Source organism: Canis lupus, chromosome 3, assembly GCF_011100685.1.
Source record: "Canis lupus familiaris isolate Mischka breed German Shepherd chromosome 3, alternate assembly UU_Cfam_GSD_1.0, whole genome shotgun sequence".
NCBI lineage: Eukaryota > Metazoa > Chordata > Mammalia > Carnivora > Canidae > Canis > Canis lupus.
Window position 1 is genome coordinate 49,243,173 of NC_049224.1, and position 23,672 is coordinate 49,266,844.

Sequence of the window (23,672 nt, forward strand, 5' to 3'; positions counted from 1 at the left end):
TGACTCATCCATGGCCCAGATCATGGTAACCCTCAAGAGAAGATACACCAGTACTATTCAGGGACACCTGGGTTGGATAAGGCATTTGTCACTCTGCCTGAGGATGCATCACACTCACTTTCATCTGGCCCTTCTGCTCAGTAGAAGCCACAGCCCTATGGAAGAGTAGAATTACCTCTTCTGGAAGTTCTAGGTTCTGGGTGTGGCCAACAGGTCCAAAGGCAGAAGTCTGCAGACAGATTGGGGAGTCTGAGAGAGAGAAGCTCCTTGTTTCAGCAACATAGAGTAAGGGTAAGATCTTAAATCAGGAAGCAGTTCTCTCTTCAACCATACTTAGGGGAAATAAAGACCCTGCTAGGCAGCCTGGAGACTTCATTGTCCCAGCGGTGTGTGACCAAGTTTAAGTCATGAGGCAATATTCTGGGCCAAGCTATGAGCCTATGAGACCAGGCCTCAGATCCCTGGCCATGTCTTTGGTGAGCAGAAGATAGGCCCATAGCCATGGTGGGAGCAGTGGTAACAGAAAGGATTCAAGTCACTAATAAGGCTTCTGTCCATTAGCCCTGGGGCAAAGTGGTACCTGTCACTTACCTCAATTTTCTTTCACACCAGAAACAAGAGGCTTCAAGAAGCATTTCCTGAGAATACTGTGAGAATCTTGAAATTGCCTTATTCACATACTACCACAGTAGAGATCTCTTAAAAAAGCAAAGCTTCCCTTCAGGTACCTCCCACAGCAGGTGAGAGGAGGTGAGGGAGGCAATGGAGGGTGTCACCTGGGCTAAAGCCAGTAGAATTATGACATCTCTGATAGTTGTTCTGGTACTGTGGGTGTCTCAGATGTGATCATTACCCAGGGAGACCCAACAATCCCTTGGCCATTCCACTAAAGACCAAGTTGGTGCTGCCACTGTGGTCATTTCTAGAGGGTGGACCGGTCCAGGGGAATCACAATAAAGCCAGTTATGGAGTACAGCCAAGAGCCAGAAGCTGAGAAAAGAGTGGATGATAAAAGATCAGAAGAGGAAACCAAAGTCTTTACAAGGAAATTTGCTAAACCCCATTCTCTACATGTCAGTGAACCTGGCATAGGGGCATAAAGATAAATAAATCCTAGCCCTCTGTTTTCAAAAACCTGACAATCTAGCAGAAATAAAGCGGTAGGGAAATAGGACATGGTGGATCAAGGCAAGGGCCAGAGAACGGACACAGCAAGAACTCTGGCAAGCTGAAAAAGGGTGATAGCTGAGCAAGCAGATGGCCAGTGGGGTGGGAGTGAAGCTGAGCATCACAGCAAGGGATCAGAAAGTGATGCAGCTGATTTATTGGCCAAAGTCAAACCCATGATCTTCCAGAACTTAGTTGCCTTTTTGGTATAATCACTTTGCACCAAAGTGGGTCACCTTGTTTTCAAAGGACACTATCCTCTATGTTAGGATAGAGTTGATTTGCAGCCGGATTGGAAAAGAACTATCTTCCTCTCTGGAGACACCTGGATATCTGTCTCTGACTTTTGGGAAACATAAGAGCAATGGAATTTGTGACATGCTTTTTTTAAGTCTGAAACTCCCCTGACAACCTCGGGGGCCAGTTTGTTTACTGATGATTTCCAGTGGTATAAGTGATTGGTCAGCCCAGCTTGATCACAAGACCAAAGGGACATGACAGCCCCTGGGGGGACTTCTACCATGAGTTATCACAGAGTGATGGTTTCTTGCACAGATCTTGGTGGTTCAATCTGGTGACAGGTCCATCTGAGAATAAGAAGAACCCTGGAGAGACTGCCTGGATGCGTCTTGAATTCCCAGTGCTTGCCTATATGATCTTTCTCTGGTCCTTTGTCTTTAAATAAAAGCCTTATGTGATTGTACTCGGTGGAGACTTGTGAATCCTTTCAAATACCCAAAATGATGAAATCTTTTCACCACTTGGCCCAAGGGTTGCAAAATCAGATGCCTACAGGGACCAGGCCAGGAAGCGAGTGAAGCCAACCAGGCATACCTAATAAGGAATACACACCCATCTAAAGGGAGCAGCCATACCCACCTTTAGCCAATTGCTGTGTTATGGAATACAGATGCTATTTCTAGAATTTCAAAGAGCATCAGAAATATGGATTTCTAAATAAAACTCTTTGCTTTTTAAAACACTTGACTGGGAAAGCAATTATTTTCCTCCACTCTTTAAGAACCCTATGTGAGAAAGAGCTGTACAGGTTTTAGTAGTATATTAGGAACATGAATATTCACATTTTCATTAAAATGTTTCTTGTGGTTTAGATCTCTTCATTTTTTCTATTCTTATGACAACGTGTCTTATTAGGTATCAATTACCCCCTGGGTAGTGTTTTTCTATGCTCACATCTCAGAGTCTTCATACTGCTTTTGTTTCACTTAGTATGTTCTTTATTCATCTCTTTGCATGGATGGCTCCTTCTCATACTCCAGACCCAGGCTCTGGGAGGCCTTCTCTGATCACCCATTCATAGTGATTCTCCTTCCAAAAGTGTAATCAGGCCAGTTAGAAGGCCATGACATTTATTTCAAGTGAGCAATGCTGACAGTATGGGCCAGAGTGGTAGGTAACAGTGTAAGTGGTAAGAAGTGATTGGATTCTGGATACATTTCAAAGGTAGAGTCAAGAAAATGGGTGGTTCTTAAAGCAGAGACAACCAGAGTTCCCAAGGAAGGGGCAATGAGAAGAGATCCCAGGGCAAAGTAGTGAAATGTTCCAATGTTTAAGGGTCAAAAGAATGAAGAGAAGCCAGTAGCTGGGAAGGACCAGCAGGGGAGGCAGGGAAGGGGGATAGAGGCAGCAGGAAAGATAGAAGATTATGGTAGCTGCAAGTCCAATTAAAAAAGTGTATCACTGAGGAGTGGGGGTAGACTGTTTCAGTTGCCGCTGACAGGTCTAGAAAGCTGAGGACCAAGATTGGACCGCTGGATTGGCCAAGTGGGGCCACTGGTGATCTAGACAAGCACAGTTTTAGGAAGTGGCAGGGACTATATCCTGTTCCCAGAGGGCTCCAGGGAGAATGAGAAGTGAGGAGCTAGACTCGCTGAATTTTACCAAAAAGGGAATAGAAAGGATGAGTGCAGAGTCAAGATGGGAGAAACTGTATCGTGTTTGTGCATTGATAGGAATGGCTGAGTACAGGTAGAAAATGAGATGAAGAGGAGGAAATTGATCATTATGAGTTGTGTCTCCTTCCCTGGGCATGGGCATCTGGTGTGAGAATGGGCACATTACACTAAGGTTCCTCCACTCCCACAGGAATAAGGTAAAAACAGAGGCAATTAGCAAGGGAGGTGTGGGGGTTAAAGCTGTGGGGCTTCTTTACTGGTGGTTTCTGTTTCCTTGATGAAAGAGGGACTGAATGTTTTGCACTGAGAGTGAGGATGAGGAAGAGATGCTGGGAATTGACAGCAGAGGGTAAGGCAGGAAATAGTCATCAGGAGCATGGGAAAGTAAATGGTTCATGGCAATGAAAAATGAAGGCTGGCAGCATAAAGGGCCCCTTGAGGCTACTGATCATGAATTTAATGTGAGGCCAGTGGATAGCACTGTGTGTGGCTCACCAGCCATGTTCAGCTCCAGGGTCCATGGAATAGACTGATGAAGAGTTAGAGGGAACCAGAGTGGGAGAACACAGAGAAGTAAAAGATGCACAAGGAAGTTGATGGCATATGCAAGGAATGGTTAAGATTCTGGTCCATACAGTTTAAGTTGTAGTTTCTGTTTTTTTTGTTTTTTTTTTAAGATTTTTAAAATTTATTTATTCAGAGAGAGAGAGAGAGAGAGGCAGAGGAAGAAGCAGGCCCCACGCAGGAAGCCCAACGTGGGACTCGATCCCGGGTCTCTAGGATCACGCCCTGGGCTGAAGGTGGTGCTAAACTGCTGAGCCACCCAGGCTGCCCTGGTCCATAGAGTTTAAGCTCAGTGAAGAATGTGGTGGGGACAAAAGGGTGGTGAGGACAGACCAAAGGCTGAAGGTGTCCCTGAGGCTGAAAACAAGTGGAGGCTGGAGAACTAGAAACAGAGTGAGTTGGAAACAGAAGAAGGGGTGTTTCCTATTGGGGTTGCAACGGAGCTGGAGTTAATGGTCATGATAAGATCTAGATAAGACCAGGAAGGTAAGTAATTGAGATCACTGGATTGGAAGGTAAGTAATTGAGATCACTGGTAAGTAACTGACATCACCTCAATGAATGACAGACAGGGATATTGGAGAGCACTTACTGAAATCACCAAGAATTCTAATGGAAATAGTTTTGGAGTGTGACAGTGAACCTGGAATTAAGATCCTCAAGGAATGAGGGGGCATGAGACAGGGATCAGTAGGTGACTACCACAATAATACACTGTAGGCAATTATCTCAGTGACACATTAAATATGGATATAAGGGAGGAGGAGGGGAGAATGGTCTGGAACTGTCAGTGAGAAGCAAGGAGGAGCAATGGGACTAGGGGTATGGAGTATGAGAGAGAAAACAGCCACCACTCGAGACTGCAGAAGGATACATTTCAGGTACAGCAAGAAGGCAAATGGCCTTAAGAGAAGAGGTGAGAGAGAAGAGACAGGGAAGAAGGGATGGACAATGCTGTACAGTAATGAGAATCTGGGTGATAAGGAAAGTCATAGAAGACACAGACCCCTCACAGTGACCAACACAGAGAGTGATAAAGGGCATAATGAAATTAGTTCCGATGCTCTCAAGACCAATTTTGGTGGCAAGGCTGATAGTGTTGGGGAAGAAAAAAGTATTGGAGGCCTACAATGAAGAGCACAGTGAGCTCTGGAGCCCCCTTTGTTCCTGCCAATGGAGGAGTGGAGGTCAGGGGAACCATCTTATTTATTGTCTACTTCCCTGAAAATGTTAGCTCCATGACCAAGGGAGCTGTATGTCATTCATCAATGAGTCATTCAACAAATAATTGATTCCTTAGAGTTATTATATAAAATAAAGAATATACAAAGCAACTTCATATGTATTGGGTCCTTATTGGGCACTGTGATCAACCCTTTATGTGCATTATCTTATTTAATCCTCCCAGTGGTTCTGCAAGGTAGGGATTTATAGTATTTTAATCCCATAAATAAAGAAGCCAAGGTTGGGGATGCCTGGGTGGCTCAGTAGTTGAGCATCTGCCTTTGGCTCAGATCGTGATCCCGGGGTTCTGGGATTGAGTCCCCTACCAGGCTCCTCACAGGGAGCCTGCTTCTCCCTCTGCCTAGGTCTCTGTGTATCTCATGAATAAATAAATAAAATCTTTTAAAAAGAAGCCAAGGTTCAGGGAAGTTAAGTGACTTGTCTGGGATGATAGACGTAATTAATGGTGTAGCCAAGATATAAAATCACACAGTCTGTCTTTAAAGCACTTATACATATGGTAGACTCTGTTGGTCACATTCCAAAAAAACTTCTTCCTTCTTCCTTATTAAAGAAACCTTGGTTTTTCTTTAGGTATTAAAATGTGCTCAGAGAAATTGCCCCCCTGTGTACATACTCAACCCTAAGGGGTAGATCATAATGAATTCAAGATGGCCATCTTCATCCAATTCCTTTTGTCAGTGATTTATTCAGGGAGAGCAATAAAACATATGGGTGTATTTGTCAGAGGCTTCTGGGCAATATTTTTCTGCCTAATAAAAGCAGAGAAAGCACTCCCTTGCCACCATCTCTCTTACTTTCTGTTTGGAAAGTCAGTATGGAAAGATGTAGAGCTTAGAGCTTCAGTGATCATCTTGTGACCATGAGAGAAAAGGAAGGAGATGACAGAGATGACAAGCCTTATACCCTGACGTGGGTGAACCACTGACCCACCCCCTGGAACCACCTAATTTGGGAATTCTTGATAAGTAAATAATAAACATCTCTATGATTCAAAGCCATTGTTATCAGCAACTGAACTGCATCCAAGACACATACTGCCTCCTAAAAAAGAAATCATACAGGTAAAAGATCATCTGATTGATTTACATAGTCTTTCTTAAAAACAAAAGGCAAGACAACTTGGTATAGAGGAAAGAGCTCTGTGCCAGTAGTTAAGCGTCCTAGGTCCTAGCCTCAGAGTATCTGACCTTGACCAACGCATTCCCTCTTGGTGCTCAGTTTCCTCCAGTTAGAAAGGAAAGGCATGCTAGGAGTTCTCCTTCATCCCTCTCACTTCTAATCTTAGATGATTCTATCATGTTATAATTAATGGCTTGTGCCTTATAATTTGTTATCACATGTCCTTTCAAAGATAACACTTCCCTTTCTGGGACCCAAGAGAGGTGAGGCAGAGGGACCAAGGAAAGGATGAAACTTCTCTGGGCCCTTTCCTACATGTCCCCAGCAAAGAGGGATGCATGCCTCCGAATCAGCAAAAATTCCAGCAGTGAAACAGATAATGGTCACTCTGCACATTTGAGCAGCCCCAGCTAGGGACCCCCATGGAGTAGAAGGTGTTCACATTCAATCTGTTTAGTGGACTCCACAGGGCATGTCAAGGGCTATTACAATCCCAAGACCGTATATTTGACTCTCCCCTCCCTCTTTCCTGCCCAGCTACTAACTGAGACTTTTTCTGGAAACTAAAACAATCATTTGCAAAGTGAAAACTAACTCATCTTGGCTTGTGGTGCACATGATTTATAAATAAAGTTGGATTTTATATACCCACTGGCCTACAGAGGACCGTTTTAGCTGAACAGTTGTGAATGCCACATCTGACATGATTCTTGGCAGTGCAGTGCGGGTATAGGGGAGTTCTTTTTGCCTCTGTTGCTCTGGTCTCTACACAGTGATGGATCATTCCTTGAGACGTCTTATATGGCCTGATACAGGAAGGCAGAGCTGCTTTTCACTCTTTGGACAGCCTACTGGGGGCTGATGGTCTATGCCTCAGGGACCCCTGCGAATCCCCAGTAAAATCAACATCTGCCTTTCTGGTGCAGCTTGTTGGGATATGGGCTACATCTACAGATATGAGCTGTACCCTACTCCAGCACTCCCATGTAGGCCCGGTGCTTGCAGCATCCTGGAGTGGGTACCTAGAAACAACTGCCATGGATGGGACAGCAAGGGGAAGGAGAAGCAATAGACTTTGAAGTCAGACCTAATCACTGGTTTCAAATCCTAGACGTATCATTAACTACTTTTGACCAGTTACTTTAACCATTTGGAGCCTAACTTTTCCCACCTGTAAAATGCTGAAAAGAATGCTTTCCTTGCGGGTTGCTCTAAGGATGATAGATGTCATATATCAAATACCTAGTACAGAATGGTTGCCCGGAAGAGCTTACCAGATTATAGCCCTTGGTGGTGGCAGTATAGTTATTATAATTGGCTTTTAAATTATAAGAAAGGTCACAGAGGTTGTATCAGGCACTGGGAAATAACTGATTTCCAATAAATGGATTCCTTTGGCTTTCTAAGAAAAATTCTGTACAAGAGCAAAGAATCTTTCAGCCTCATCACTAGAAAGTAGCCCACAGTGAAGAGAAGTGACAATGAGTGACAACACAGGATAAGAAAATGCTTTCAGAACTGAACTTTGGGCTGGCATACATCACCTAAGATCTCTGACAACATTCCTCTCATCACATAAACTGGAGATGATCATTCTGACCATCTTACTAGGTTGTTTAAAATTCAGAGTATCCATGAACACCCCCGAAAATCTGTAAAGCACTGTGCAAAAGCAAACATGATTTTCAGATGCAACCCCATTTTTTCATGCTGGTCAAAGTAGACACAAATATCCCAACCATCATTACAAACATAAGAAGGAAGCCTTTTGGGGACATTCTTACAGAGCACAATAAGCAAAAACTCTGACATCTCAGCAGCTCCTACTGCCACTAAGCATCTGTAAAATACTTAGCTCTCTAACCTGGCTGCACCACAGAATCACCAGGGACCTATTAGCAAATACCTATGCCCACACTTCACCCGTAGAGATTCTGACTTAATTATTCTAGAGCAGGGTCTGTTTCTTTCTAACGTGACCTTATGGGAAGACAGGACTGAGAAAATTCATCTAGAAGTGGTTCTCTGCTGGAGCTGATCCCCCCCCCCCACAACCTGACCCCTCTCTGGGGGACATTTGGTGACTTCTGGATATATTTTTGGTTGTCATAAGTGGGAGCTGGGTGCTTCAGGCATCTGGTGGGGTAAAGGTCTAGGGTTCTGCTAATAGCCTTGAATGCCCAGAACAGGGTCCCAGAGCAAGGAATTATTTAGTCTCAAATGGCAAGAATGTATGCTGTTGAGAGGGGCCACCAAGAGGACTGGTTCAAAACAATCAGTCACTGATTGCACCGCACAAAATGGCTCGGCAATATTTCTGGTCCCTCCTGCTCCCTTCTCTCCAGAATGTTGTCACTCTGCCATCATGAGCTGGGGTCTATTTCCCCTCCTCCTTGAAATGGAAAAGGTCTTCATGATGGCCTCAATGAAAAGAATGCAGCAGAAGAAACACTGCCTGCCTCCTTAGACTTCATCACAAAAAAAAAAAAAAAAAAAAAACATGGAGATATATATCACATCTACTTTATCCATTCATTAATCAATGGACACTTGGGCTGCTTACATATCTGGCCATTGTAGATAATGCTGCTATATATACATTGGGGTACATGTACCCTTTGAATCAGTGGTATATATACACAGTGGAATGTTACTCAGTAATAAAAAGGATGAAATATTGTCATTTGCAATGATGGAGCTAGAGAGTATTACAGTAAGCAAAATGAGCCAATCAAAAAAGGACAACTGCCATATGATTTCACTCGTGTGTGGAATTTAAGAAAAAGAAAACAAATAAGGAAAGAGAAAAAAAAGAGAGGGAGGCAAACCAAGAAATATACTCTTAGAGGACACACTGTTGGTTACCAGAATGGAGGTGGGTGGGGGCATGGGTGAAATAGGGGATGGAAATTAAGCAGGGCACTTGTGATGAGCATCAGGTGATGCATGCAAGTGTTGAATCACTATATTGTAGACCTGAAACTAATATTTCACCGTATGGTAACAAGAATTTAAATAAAAACTTAAATATATGACTTTTGCTTGTCTTTCTCTCTCAGGGTAGGCACCTTGGCCACCCTGAGCCAACAAGTATGAAATCTGTCTTGAAGCTGCCATGTTGGTGTAGAGAGACCCTATAACATAAACAGCCCCCAGCTGTTTGTGTCTTCCCAGTCTTGGCACCAGGCATGTGTGAGTGAGCCTTCAGATGATTCTAGCTCCACCTTCCAGTTGCCCTAGGTAAAGCCAAGTAGAACAGAGGCCAGGTGTCTGCCCAGACTGCAGGTTCATTAGCAAAGAAGTCAGGTTCTTTAGCAAAGAAAATGGTGCAAAGGTTTTGGTTCTACAGGGAATGTATGTTTGTTTGTTTGATATGCAGCAATATAGAGTCAGAAGGAAGCCCACTACAATTCTGTGAAAGATCCGTGGCAGGCTCCCCTTGACTGGGCCAATGACATCAAAGTCTTTATATACTTTTACAGGGATAGGGCTATCTATATGTATTAAGCCCATGCCCAACCCTGCAACTTCCCCTCCATTTGCAATAAATATACCAGTTTACTTGAGAATTCCTCTCATTCATTCCTGTTGTATTTTCCATGGTCAGGGAAAGAGTTTCATGAGCTTTTATTATTTGCTGAAGTTTTCCATGATGGGGACAAATATAAATATTGGGAGGCCAATATATATGAATAACCACGACATTTTTATTTTGATAATAAGTAAGTCCATGGTTAACCAAACATCTTTTATTTACAAGGTTTCAAGGAGTGTGCATATAAACATAGAGGGGAAAAAATATCCTTCAAGTCTTTGAAAGTCTTATTGCCAAAGGAAATGTTCTGCAAACAGAATAGACAGAATGTGCTCAAGTGTCCTTGCTCTAACCAAGGTTCAAACACGTGAGAAGCTAAACCATCAGGTTTTGCGGATGGATCAGAGGTGCAGGATGAACACTGAGTAAGCACCTACTGTGTGCACATACCAAGCTGCACAGTTAGCATGAGCTTCCATTTAATCCTCTCAGAACCCTGGAGGGTGGCCTATCATCCTCTGTTTCCTTCTCTTCTCTCTCTCTCTTTCTCTCTCTCTCTCTCTCCCTCCTCCCTCTCTCTCCAGACAATGCCATTTACTCCAAGTAAAACTAAAAACTACACATACATAAGCTCCAAATATCGTTGATTCAATGTAGGTTAAAATCAGAGTAAAGGGACGCCTGGGTGGCTCAGCAGTTAAGCGTCAGCCTTCGTTCGGCCCAGGGCCCAGGAGTCCCAGGATCGAGTCCCACATGGGGCTCCCTGCAAGGAACCTCCTTCTCCCTCTGCCTGTGTCTCTGCCTCTCTCTCTGTGTCTCTCATGAATAAATAAATAAAATATTTTTTAAAAATCAGAGTAAAACCCAGGATACATAAATTTGCACTAGCAAATAATAATTTGAAGTGGTTGACACAAGGGCTTTGAGACAAAGGTAGGCACTAACCTTTAACGTAGGAGTGAGTGAAAAGGCATAGAAACCAAAACAGCTGTAGACAGGTGGGAAAGTCCCTCTCTCAAAGCCAAATCTATACTTAATCTGTATCCCACATCATGAAAGTGAGGATTTTCTTTGCAAGAAGTTCTCCTTGTAAGATATTTTTTTTCCCCAAACCTCCATCGTTAATTGTGAGAAAAAAAAAAAAAAAACTCTTAATCTTAAGAACATGATGCTAGGGATCCCTGGGTGGCGCAGTGGTTTAGCGTTTGCCTTTGGCCCAGGGCGCGATCCTGGAGACCCGGGATCGAATCCCACGTCGGGCTCCTGGTGCATGGAACCTGCTTTTCCCTCTGCCTGTGTCTCTGCCTCTCTCTCTGTGTGACTATCATAAATAAATAGAAATTTAAAAAAAAAAAAACATGATGCTAGTTTTTTGGATGGATGATTGGCCGGTGGGTTAGTTGGTTGCACAGGAAATTGTTTTTACTCTTTGTATGTCAGTTTCAAAAATATTGGCTTTATTCATAAGCTTTGTAATAGTCAACCCTTTGCTATGAATGTGCTGATCTTATAATAAACACAACCAGCTGTGGGAAAGTGTAAATCTCTTAAAAGAGGCTAGCTTCTTTGCCCAGATCCTCTGCTTCTTTCCTTGCATAAATTAAATTAAAAATGGTACTTATAGCAGAAATATTTTAAATCTCTATATAAAAATTTTGATTTTTCAAAACACTCAGATGGCATCTACTATTTCCTCGACATACCAGTCCAGGGGCTGCACATTTCTCCCCCAGACCATTCCAGTAATCTTCTGTCAGCTGTCCTATCTCTAGCCTCCCTGACAATCCATTTTTCATCAATGTGGGGTTTGCAAATTGCTGAGTAGATCTACCCCAATGACACATTCCAGAACTGGGGGAATAACCACAGGAGGGTTTGGGGATCCACTGAGTCTTCTGTGAGAGGGACCTGAGCTAAATCTCCATTGATCACCTAACCTCCATGGGCCCTTACTCTGCCTGGTGGGCGACAGAGATGTTAAGGTCTCCCAGAATTAGAGCCAGTTCAGAGCCAATGTCTCGCAATCTTCAAAAAGTATCATTATTTCCATTTCCCCAGTGCACAATTGGAAAGATTGTGAGAAAGAATGTTTTTGGTAGTGTACCAGGATCCATCCTCAAAGAGACTCAGCCTCTTCCTCATTCAGGGGTTTTGGGTCTGCAAACTGGCTCAAGTCTGGAAATTGACATGATGCTGCTTTTATGATACAAGTTGGAGTTTTGTTCAATTTACCCAGAATTTTTCTGCTTATACAGAACATGAGTACACTTCCTGCCTGTTTCACTTCTGGAAACACCACAGTCTCCACGAATCAGACTGTTCTAATTTCTTCTCTGACCCTGCCAAACTCATTACACTCATTAGCCGGACAAAAAGTTCCAAGGGATTCTGTACATGGTCACCTTGCCTCTTCAAAGTATTCAAGGATGATAATTTGCATATCTCTGTTGCCACATCACACCATGGATGGTCAGTGTTCTCTTTACTGGAATGGTCAATCATGTCTATATCTAATCAGATTAGAGAGCCATTTCCAGAAGCGCCACAGCCCATTCTGATTCTCATCCTTAAGATTCTGTTCCTCTAGAACCACTCCCAGTACGAAAACCACTGGGGCAGCTAATCCTCCTAAATCACAGATCCCACCTCATCATTCCCTTCCTCAAAGGCATTTGATAGCTCCTCATTAAACAAGTCTCCATTGCCTGTGGACTCAGACCTATTGATATAAATAACACACACACACACACACACACACAGCCAACCAAAGCAGGTACACACACACACACGTGTGTGTGTGTGTGTGTGTGTGTGTGTATTCCTAGCAGTGAATTTCACCATCATTAGTATTTATTTTCATGGTGGTAGGTAAGTACTTACTGAGCACATATTTTGTGTCAGGCTCTAGGGCCCAGAGTGGCCCTACTTTCAGGAACTGACACTGAGAATTCAGGGCCTAAAGAAAAAGTAGTTCATAAATCAAATGTTCTGCCTTGATGTTCACCTCAAACTCACACATAAAACAATTAAAGGATAATTTTCCATGACAGCAGAGTAATAAATACATCTCCATGGACGAGATGCCTATGGATGAGCTGCCATGGAAATTCAGCTCAAAATTTATTCTAATGAATCTACCCCCTGGGACATTGCTCTGTGTCTGCCCCATAGTTCATGCAGACCTCAAGCTCCAGGGGTCTCTTGTTAGGTTCTAAATTACTGTCTTAAGAGTAGGACTCCCTGAGTTGTCTGTCCACTGCAAATGGCAAGAAAAACTAAGAGCCAATAAAATACATGCCAAGCAACTAGACCCTTCCAGGAAATTAAAATTCTGAAGGCAAAAATGGAACTCTTGCATGAAAATGGGTCTTTCTTTTGGTCAGCATTAAGGTGGGAAGAGTCCACCTTTAGTCCACCAATTTAAGGAGTATTTTTGTAATTGTGGAGAAACTTTGGTGTCAATGGACAAATCCAGGCAGAGGAGGATGCCATTGGTTTGCCCTATGTGTCACCAGTATTAAATGCAAGGAAACAAGGCATTGAGATGCCAACAGTGGTTGTCACTTGAAAACATCAACAATCCTGAACTACCTATCTTTACAGTTATTTCTTTGAGTGATTTTTTACTTATAAATGGAAAATACATTGTATTACCTGAAAGGGGATTAAAAAGAAATGTGAATTCATTCATCAACTACCTAAAATCTCAGAGGCAGACTTCAGAGCAGCCTATTCTCCAGCTCCATCCAGTACACATCTTTGTTTTCTTCATATCTGTACAATAAGGATAACATTGGATGTGCCATTGAAAGGTTCCCTATGCTGTTTTATATTTTATATCTACTGTGTGAGCTCTAACTTTGCCTTTAGAATAAAACTCATTGATTTGTGTCAACTACACTTGCATTAAAAAAAAAGCAGAACATAAAACTGCAAAAATAAATAAATTTAATTAAATACATAATACAGTTGGACATTAAGTATCAGATAGCCTCCCCCTAATTTTTAACTTTTTAAATGGACTTTAAATAAATAAAATCATTTTGCTCTGTCTCACAGTGTGCAGACAGGCCTTGCCAGAACCATCTATCCTTGAAATGTTCTGAACCACACTCTAAAAACAAGCAGTTACTTAAAGCACCAGTCTAGCATTGAGTTTCTTTATAAGGAAGTCATGGTTTTGAAAACAAAGTATTTTATTCCATGAAAAATATATCTTAGACCAGAAAAGTGGTATACAGAGTTTTACTTCTTGTTTTGTAATAAACTACCAAGAAACCATTCACATAATAATGTTGATAAGTTAGCATATATATATATATATATATATATTTCATTGTGTGCTATGCCCTGCCTGCTTTGGTTGACCATCAACCAGAGGGAATACCAGACATACGGTAATACTCAGTAGTTTTAAAAATAATAATGAAGGAAGGTTTTAACTCACAAATGGATGCATTTTCCTTGTCTTGAAAGAGACTGACCGCTTGACAGTAAGCAGGGCAGGACCTTCAACGCTAACAACATTTTCACAGACTTTTCTTCCCCAAGTGAGATAGTTCTAGATGAGTGACCCACTAAAGCACAGCACTTGAAGGAACTCACTTGCATCTTTCTGAAAGCTCAGGAAAGTGGCACAGAGGCACTCAGATATTTTTGTTACCTGTCCCAGGGACACTTCTCTTATTTTCTGAAACGGATTCATTTGATTCCAGGGAGAAAACTAACAAAATACTCTATGATTTGAGGCCTGAGTCTGGGGTGTGAGATGTTCTCTTCCGAATTCTCTTCCTTGGAACATCAAGTTCGGAGTCAAGTCTAGAGGCATCACTTTCTGTTTCTTTTTAAAAGGAAGAGATTCAAGAAGAATGAATGAGAAGAGAGGTCACAGACTGGAAGATATTGGCAAAAGACACATCTTGAGAAAGGACTGTTATCCGAAACATACAAAGAACTCTTAAAACTCAACAATAAGGAAACAATCTAATTTTAAAATGGGCCAAGCACCCTAACAGACCTTACAGAAGTTACATATTTGGTAAATAAGCATATGAAAAGATGCTCCATGTGGTATGTCATCAGAGAAAGGTAAGTTAAAACAAGGAGACACACCTATGACAATGGCCAAAAAGCAGAACATCAAGGACACCAAATGCTGGCCAGGATGTGGAGCAACAGGAGATCTCATTCACTGTTGGTGGGAATGCAAAATGGTACAGCCACTTTGGAAGGCAGTTTGGCAGTTTTTTACAAAACCAAACGTGTTCTTACCATACGATCCAACAATCACACTCCTTGGTATTTATCCAAAGGAGTTGAAACTTACATCCACACAAAAATCTGCATGCAGATGTTTAAGGCAGCTTTATTCTGGTTGCCAAAACTTGAAAGCAACCAAGACGTCCTTCAGTAGGTGAATGGATAAATAAACTGTGGTACATCCAGACAATGGGATCGTATTCAGCACTAAAAAGACATGCACTATCAACCCATGAAAACACATGAAAGAAATGTAAATGCACATTATTCAGGTGAAAGAAGCCCGTGTGAAAAGGCTACATACTGTATGTATGATCCAACTATACAACATTCTGGAAAAGGCACAACCTTATGGAAACAACAACAACAAAATCAGTGGTTTCTGGGGATTGGAGTCAGGGAAGGGCTGAGTGGGCAGAGCACAGAGGATTTTTTAGGGTAGTGAAACATCCTTGTATGATACTATTTATAATAGATGCATGTCATTATACATTTGTCCAAATGCATTGAGTGTATAACACCAAGAGTGAGCCCTAAATTGAAAGTAAAGTACAAATTTGGGGTGACAATGATGTGTCCACAAGGGTTAAACAATTATAACAAATGTATCACTCTAGTGGGGGTTGGAATATTGGTAATGGGGGGAGCCAGGCATGTATAGGGGCAGAGTCATATGGGAAATCTCTGTACCTTCCTCTCAGTTTGGCTGTGAACCTAAAACTGCTCTAAAAAGATTAAGTCTTAGGGGCACCTGGGTGGCTCAGTTGGTTAAGTGTCTGGCCTTGGCTCAAGTTGTGGTCTCTGGGTCCTGGGATCACGTCAGGCTCCCTGCTCAGCAGAGTGTCTGCTTCTCCTTCTCCCTCTGCCTGCTGCTCCCCCTACATGCACGTGCTCTCTTTCTGTCTAATAAAAAAAAAAAAAATTAAGTCTTAAACACACACAAACATACACACACACACACACACACACAGAGGGAAGGGAAAGAAAGAAAGAACTGGGTTAGCACAGAAGAGAGGAGGCCTTGTTACCGGCCAACGTAGGACAGCTTGACCTTAAAAGCCTACAAAAAATAATTTGGCCTGAAAAAAAATGTGCAGTGTCATCACCTGGGAAGATCTAGGCCTGAATTTAGGTGGCTCCTCATTATCAAGCCATCAGTTTAGTAACAATAACAACTATTTAATAATAATAATAACAAGATATCTCAAGCACCTATTACATGCAAGGCACTGTTTTAGGAAAGTTAAATGCATTGAACTCACTGAAACCTCACATAACCCTTAAATTAAAGCCTGTTGTCATCTCCATTTTGCAGGCAAGGAAACGAAGGCATAGAGAAGCTAAGCCACTTTCCCCAAATCACCCTACTAGGAATTGGCAGAGCAAGAACTCAAACCCAGGCCACCTGGCTCCAGCATGCATGCTGCTCCATTATGTCACTGCAAATATAATTTGTGGCAAATGCTGGGAAGGATAATGTCAAGATACAAAGTAGCAAGAAATAACAGTTGTTCAGGACTTATGTAGAGCTGGTTGCTCTACCAGCTTTATCTAATTTAGTTCTTATCAAAAAAAAAAAAAAAAGGTACCATTACCCTAGTCCACATACAGGAAACTCAGAGAATTTATGACTTGCCCAAGGTCACTAACTGACAAATGATATAGTTAGTGGCCAAATCATAGTGGCCAGACTCCAGAGCCCACCCCGTCATCTATGACACCATGTTACCTCTCTGTTGGAAGCAATCTATGGTCCTCTAAGCAATCTATGGGGTTGCTTGATGACATGGAAAGGAGGCCTGTCCCATGGCATGACCTCTTTTCCAAAGACCATGTAGGAAAGAAAGGTAGTATGGTGGAGCAGAATGAGTAGAGACTAAAATCAGACAGACCTGGATTGAAATCTCAGCTCCAGCAATTACTGTGTAAGCTAGAATATAGCTCTCTGAGCCTGCTTCCTGTCGTGTACAAATGGGGTAAAACTCCTCTAACCACCATGGTGACCATGAAGGTCAGATGAGATGGCGTGTGGAAATGCTGGACCCTGGAGACCATTCCACCATCTACTGCCCCGGATCCATTTCCTTGACCACAAAGGGAGCCCCAGAAGTCCATCTCTGGTCTGGTAGTTTGCATGTCCTTCTTGGGCTGAGTCATAGTGTCTTCTTGGTAAATATCGAAAGCAAAATTGCACAAGCATGAGCTCTCCAGATTAGGACCCCGTTCCCTCAACTCCCAGCAATTGCCCTGGGAGCCATTAGTAGCTCCAACTGTACCATGACTCTATTAATGAGGTTGCCAGGCACCAGGATGGCAGAGAGACCAAGAGGGCATGAAATCATTCCTGACATTGCCAATTTGGCCTAATGGGGACCCAGGGTTTCAGCTGAGAATACCACAAAGCAAATCAATGCTTTGGAAATATTTAGATAAGTTAGGGGCTGTATGCTTTGGTTTGGGGCTTGGGGTTTGTTTTTTGCCCTTATCAAAAAAAAAAAAAAAGGATTTTTTGCCCTTATCAAAAAAAAAAAAAAAGGATTCAAACTTAAAAGCACAGAGCAGAATTTTTTAAATAAGAATACAATTTTAAAAGCAACTAAAATTTTGTTGGTGTTTAAAAACTTCAGGTGATAGCCTTGCTCCTCAAATCATTCCTTCTACTTGTCCATACTCAGTCTCTTCTGGTTCCCTAACGATCATATCTGACACATTAATCATTTTAAATTGCCCTTTAGTTAGGCAGAAATGGATAAAACAAATTTTAAAAGCTTCCAGGAGCAATTCTTTATTGCAGATGTTTTCTTTATTTTATATCCCAACCTTATTTATAGTGGCTTTATATCAGGGCTGGCAAACTACAGCCCACAGGCTAAATCCAGCCCTTTGTCTTTTTTCATAAATAAAGTTTTATTGGAACAAATTATGCCCATGTGTTTGTGTGTTGTCTATGACTTCTTTTGCACTACCAAGGCAGAGTTGAGTGGTGGTGACAGACTATCTGGGCCTGCAGAGCCTAAAATATTTAGTATCTGGGTCTTTATGGAAAATGTTACCAACACTGCTTTAAAAAAAAAAAAGATGTATTTATTTCAGAGAGAAAGAGAGCATGAGGGGACAGGCAAGGAGAGAGAGAATCTGAAGCAGACCCCATGCTGAGCATGGAGCCCAACTCAGGGCTCAATCTCATGACCCTGAGATCAGGACTTTGAGATCAGGACCTGAGCCAAAACCAAGTCAGATGGTTAACTGATTGTACCACCCAGGCACCCTTGCCAGCACTTGCTTTAAAGCAAGTACTAGGGAAAAGAGTTACATAAGATATTTCATAGCACTTATCTCTACAGTAATTAAATAAGTCTCTGTGTTTGTTAATGCCTGTGTGTTCTGCTGTGTGAGTCCCTTGAGAGGCAAAGACTATGTCAATCTGATTCAATATTTTCTCCCCAAGGCTGAACATAGAGACTGGCACACAGTATACATGTAACAAATATTTGTTGAATTAATAAACTAAGTTGCTAGATAGGTTTTGAGTTCTTGAATGTTCTTAAGAATATGACTTACACGAAGTTCTCAAAAACTGTATGTTTGGTAAATAATCAACTGCATGGACTTTACATTTAGAAGTGGATATGTTTGCAAGATGTTTAATAATCAAGACAAACCCTTGTCTGTATTATGATGAATCTCTTGTATACCACGCCATTGGTGCCCTTCCTCTCTCTAACTTAAAATCCTCTTTGTCTCATGTCCTGATATCTGACACTTTGACTCTGATGGTGCCAGTCTCATTACTGACTTGCAAAGCTGGTCCTCCATCCTGTGGAATCCATCTGTCCTTCACAGTGTGGTTCCCAATGGCCTGCAGGGGTTCTAGGGGTAAGTTCAGTCCAGCATGCATCCCCAAGGTACATGGGTAGTCAGCCCAGTAACATCTACGTACAAGAGAAACTGGTAGCAGATGCCACTGGATTCTAGAAGGACACAGAGAGGGCTAAGTGGAACAGGCCTTCTGGCCTACCACTCACAAAATGTGTTTGTCATTTGGATATTGGATATTGGATATTGTCATTTGGATATGTTTGGAGATGGCTTAATATGAAGATGAGAGAGGTCTGACTCTCAAAAAGGCAATAGGATTTGGAAAAAGAAACAAGAACTTGAGAGTCAGACAGACCTGAGCAGGGGTTCAAGCTCCAGTACTTACTAGCTGGGTAAACTTGAGCAAATTAATTGTCTCTGAGATAAATTTACCTTAAAGACAAATGGATGTAAAGTGAGAACATTGCAAAGGCATTGTGATTGATTTAAGGCACCCAATTGTGACAGGTGCTATACAAATTTTATTGCTCTTTCCCCTTCATGATTTAACACCACAAGAGAATGATCTTTGGAAATTTCTACTTACCAAGCATTCCTTTTTTGGAACTGGACAGACACATGTCCTTCTCTGCACTGGGCAGGACGAAACTCACCACGAACACCTCCACTCCATCAGCCATCAGAGCCAAACCCAAGACAAAAAAGAGGATCCACTGGAAACGTCCATGGCCACACTCATCAATGATGGTCTCATACTGGTGGGCCAACTGCTCCTCATCTTCCATCCTCTCGGCCATCAGGTCAGCCTGGCCCCGAAGGCCATCCGCCCTGGAGGGCGCCATCTTGGCCTGCTTGGCCTTGACATCATCTGGGTGAGGGATGCCCTGGTACTCGCCCTCATAGATCTCATCCTCCTCGTCATGGCCTTCTGTAACATCACTCTGTGCATCCTCCTCTGGGTTGGACTCATTGCCACGATAATAGGCATCATTGGGGGCATAGCCCTCATAGTTGTCCTGATACTTGTAGTCATCCATTCCTTGGTTCCGGGACTGTCGGGTCGCCTCTCGAGCTATATCCCTTGCACCGTGGTAAAGGTTTGGGCTATTTCGATAACCATCATCCATCGTATGTGCAGAGGTGTAAATGAAGAAACTGTTTGTGTGACTTCTTGGTTGATTCTCCCTCTTATCTCCCAAACAGAGTAGATTTATCCAAAAACGATGTAAGTATCCTTTTGCATTCGATGTCTATTGGAAGTCTTTGGAAAGTTTCAAATTCTGGTCTGGTCTCCTTCAGTGACCCAGCAGTGTTTTGTTTTGTGGGGGAAATGTTGATTAGAAATGGGGCCAGCTGTTTTCCTTGACAAGGAGCCCACAGGACTTGGCAGCTTGCTGGCAGGCCTGATTTGTTCTGCTACTGAAGGTTATGCCCTGGGAGTACAGAGAAGAGAGAGAGGAAGTGTTACAAAATGCAGAAATTATGAGAAAATACTCTCAGAACTAAATATGTTTACTAATGCCAGTGCTTCACGTGTTAAGTGGAAGAAATCTTGATTAGACATTTGGATTCGTATCAAATGAATAAAGACTGAATCAGTGAGACAAAGTGGAAGGAAAAAAAGAACAGTGGTCAGAGAAGCCCTTAGTGGTATTGATTAATCTATGGAAGGGGTCAACTCTTACACAGGAAGGAAATAGAAAGTGGGCAAAGGAGTCTCAATATAAGACAATTTGTGTTACTTTTTTTTTTTTTTTTTAGATTTTATTTAATTATTCATGAGAGACACACAGAAAGAGACAGAGGCATAGGCAGAGGGAGAAGCAGGCTTCCTGTAGGGAGCCTGATGTGGGACTTGATCTGAGGACCCAGGGATCATGACCTGAGCCAGAGGCAGACACTCAACCACTGAGTCACCAGGTGCCCCATGTGCTACTGGTTTTCTGTTAGAATTTATCAAGCCTTTGGCAACAGGACACGTTTATTACAACTCAGCTTCTGTTAAGAAAATGCCGGCTTTTCTAACTTTGTTACGAAGTGCCTATACGATTTTACATCTAGAAAGGTGTGGCAAACATCAAGGACCGTTTCTCCGAAGGCCCAACTCACTTGGAGACTCAGCACTGTGGGTCAAGGACCACTGTGACCTTGAACTTGGCTGGAAAAGCTGCTGAAGGCTCAGAGCCAGAGAGCTTGATTCCACCACGTCAGACCTGTGTGACCATGCTCACGTCTCTCTGAGCCTCCATTTTCTCATCTGTAAAATGGGGATAACAATACTAGCTAACTCATAAGGTCGTTCATAAAATGCTTGGGACAGTATCAGACCTGAGTGGGAAACACTATTTAAGCCTTGACATTGTCATTCTTTTTTTTTCTTTTTTTCTTTTTTTTCTAGTCTCAGTTGTGGAAACCAGGACCTAGTGCTATCAGAGCCAAAGTCAATCTCCGTGGCCACTTGCTACAGAGTGACTGGCACATTCTGTCCCAATCACATCCTTTCAAAACACAGCTCTTATGAGGTTTGGAGCCACCACCACATGAAGTGTACCATGTGCCAGAAACTGTGCTAAAATGTGCCACATCCCTTCTCCCTAATTCTCACAATGATCAAAACAAGAAGAAAATATTTGTACTTTATTTTACAAATAGAGAAACTGTGGCTCAGATGGAGTTAGGTCAAGATCAAACAGCCAGGAGTCAACGCCAGACCTGCTGATTCCCAAAGTCAATTCTTTCCATGGCACCCGTGCTTCCCAAATGCTATTCAGAGGGACTGTCACATTAAATCACCTGGAGGACTTCAGAATACAGATTCCCAGCACACACAGAGGGGCTGGTTCAAGCTCAGGAGTCCAAGTTTTCACACAGCTCCCCAGGGCAACACGGAGCCCCACCTGCTCCCTGAGCAGCCCTCAGGGGCAGAGGCAAGGCCCATCCCATACACCTGACCCCACTTTAGCTCTCTCTGGCTGCCAGACACCTTCACTGGAACTGCCAGAAACCCACTCCCCAGGTCAACCCACCTGCTGTCATATATACATGCCATCAACCTTTACAGGTCAACCTGTTCCATCTGAAATCCACACTGATCTGTTGCCACATTCAGCAGATGCCACCCCACAATGGACAGGACACACTCATCCTCGCGATGCTGACGGCACAGCCCTGGGCCCCCTGCCCCAATGCCTACCTGCCTGGCTCTCCCCACCTTCAGCCCTGGACAGTCTCCAGCTCTGGAACTCATGTGACTCAAAACCAAAACACACTTCTGGGTGATGCCGGAGACCAGTGGTTCTCAGACGAAGGGTGGGCCCAAACCACAGCGGCTTGAAGCACTTATTAGACACGCAAACCCTGGAACCCCTCCTCCAAAGCCTCTGAACTTGCAGAGCAGTGGGTGAGACCTGGAAACCTACATTTTCCACAAACATCCCAAGGACTCCAGGGGACACCCCTCTCAGAAACAGTGTCATAGGGAGCCAGCAAGAAAGATTTACTAAGGACTGATTCTCACTTTATCTTTTCAGACTTTCACCATCTCTAGTAAATACATTTGTATTAGACCATGCTGGCCTGAACCATGTCAGATTAATATTCTAAATGTTTTTATTATATCCATTTAGGAACCACAGGAAGAATATAAATCACATGTAAACAGCATGAGAGTTTCACAGAATGCTATAAAAAAAAAAAAAAAAAAAAAACAGAGAAAGAATGCCAACTGCCTGAGATCTGGTGTGTTATTTCCATCCTGGGGGCTCTGCAAAAAATGTCATGAACCAGGAATGATAGATTTGCAATTCTAAAAGCACATGTGGGAAATGTCACAAGGGGCAGAGGTCCTGGGATTTGCTTTGTGGAAAGAAACGGATCTTTGTTGAAGCTGATTCCACTTATCTGATCCAGTGAAATGAACTGCTGCAAATGGCAAGCGCAGTAGAGTAGACAGGAATTGCTGTCGGGTGTTGTAGGGTTGTTTTCTCTTCCATTGAGAAATGCCAAGTTATCTCTCCAGCAAAGCTTTTCGTAGAGAATATAATCTTTAATCACTTTCAGTGTTATGGGTTGAAATGTGAATCCCTAAGAAGGTATATTGAAGCACTAATCCCCAGGACCTCAGAATGTGACCTTATTTGGAAATATGGTCTTTCTAGAAGTAATTGAGTTAAGATGAGATCATTAGGGTGGGCTCTAATCCAGTATGACTGATGACCTTATACAGAGGGGAAATTTGGACTCAGATACTGATCTGAATAGAGGGAAGATGACATGACACCGGGAGAGTGCCACCATCAACAAGCCGGGGAATAACTAAGGCTACCTGAAGCTAGAGGAGAAGCCTGGAACAGTTTCCCTCACTGCCCTCCAAAGGAACTAATTTTGGATATCTAGCCTTCAGAACCATGAGACAGTGAATTTCTTTAAGCCACCCACTTTGTGGTACTTGGTTATGGCAGCCCCAGCCAAGAAACTAATGAATTCAACATTAACCTAACCAGCAATAACAAAAGAAGCACGAGAGCCACTATGTACCGAAAAGCAAACTCATTTATCTTCACAGCCAGTAGTGAAGCAAAACCATTCTCTCCATTTCATGGATGAAGAAAACTGAGGGTTAGGGAGGAATAAAGAATGTGTCCAAGTTAACGTGGAGAACCGATGTCAGGGATTAGGTTTGAAGCAGGTTCACAGAGAACCTTAAAGAGGAGGTACAAGGGAGAGAGGCTGAACTCCAAAGAGATAAGTCAAGGTCACACATGGAGTTACCTGCAGAGCCAAGAGTGGCATCAAGCTTCCGATACCCTGGTTAGGCTTTGTGCACCCATCCTCCACAAAGGTCCCCCAGGACCTTTGGTGCTTCAGACATTGTGATTAATATGATATGACTTGAGCCCCATTCTCAAGACATCCACCCCTCATGGAAGAGTTAGAAAGAACAATGCAGTAATAAAAATGACAATCTTAATTATTAATAATATTATCTTTTATTTATCAAATACTTGCCTTGTGGCTTTGTGCTAGGTACTATGCTAAGTGTATCA

General features: G+C 42.7%; 1 protein-coding gene and 1 long non-coding RNA gene across 7 annotated transcripts in view; one reads left to right on the forward strand and one right to left on the reverse strand.

Annotated features, from left to right (window-relative positions):
• SV2B (synaptic vesicle glycoprotein 2B) overlaps positions 1-23,672 on the reverse strand; it is a 173,594-nt gene that overhangs the window by 52,843 nt on the left and 97,079 nt on the right. For 5 of the 6 annotated variants that reach the window (XM_038532755.1, XM_038532753.1, XM_038532754.1 and 2 more), the window contains one exon: positions 19,214-20,060. In XM_038532755.1, coding sequence (XP_038388683.1) covers positions 19,214-19,754 — 541 coding nt within the window. In that variant the 5' untranslated portion in view covers positions 19,755-20,060. Of the gene's footprint in view, positions 1-19,213; positions 20,061-23,672 lie in introns of those variants that run through there. The other variant, XM_038532758.1, reaches the window with a different exon arrangement.
• On the forward strand, positions 207-1,870 carry LOC111095212. Its single transcript, XR_005357028.1, has 3 exons — positions 207-291; positions 613-740; positions 1,723-1,870. It is a non-coding gene; the product is annotated as an uncharacterized LOC111095212 (long non-coding RNA).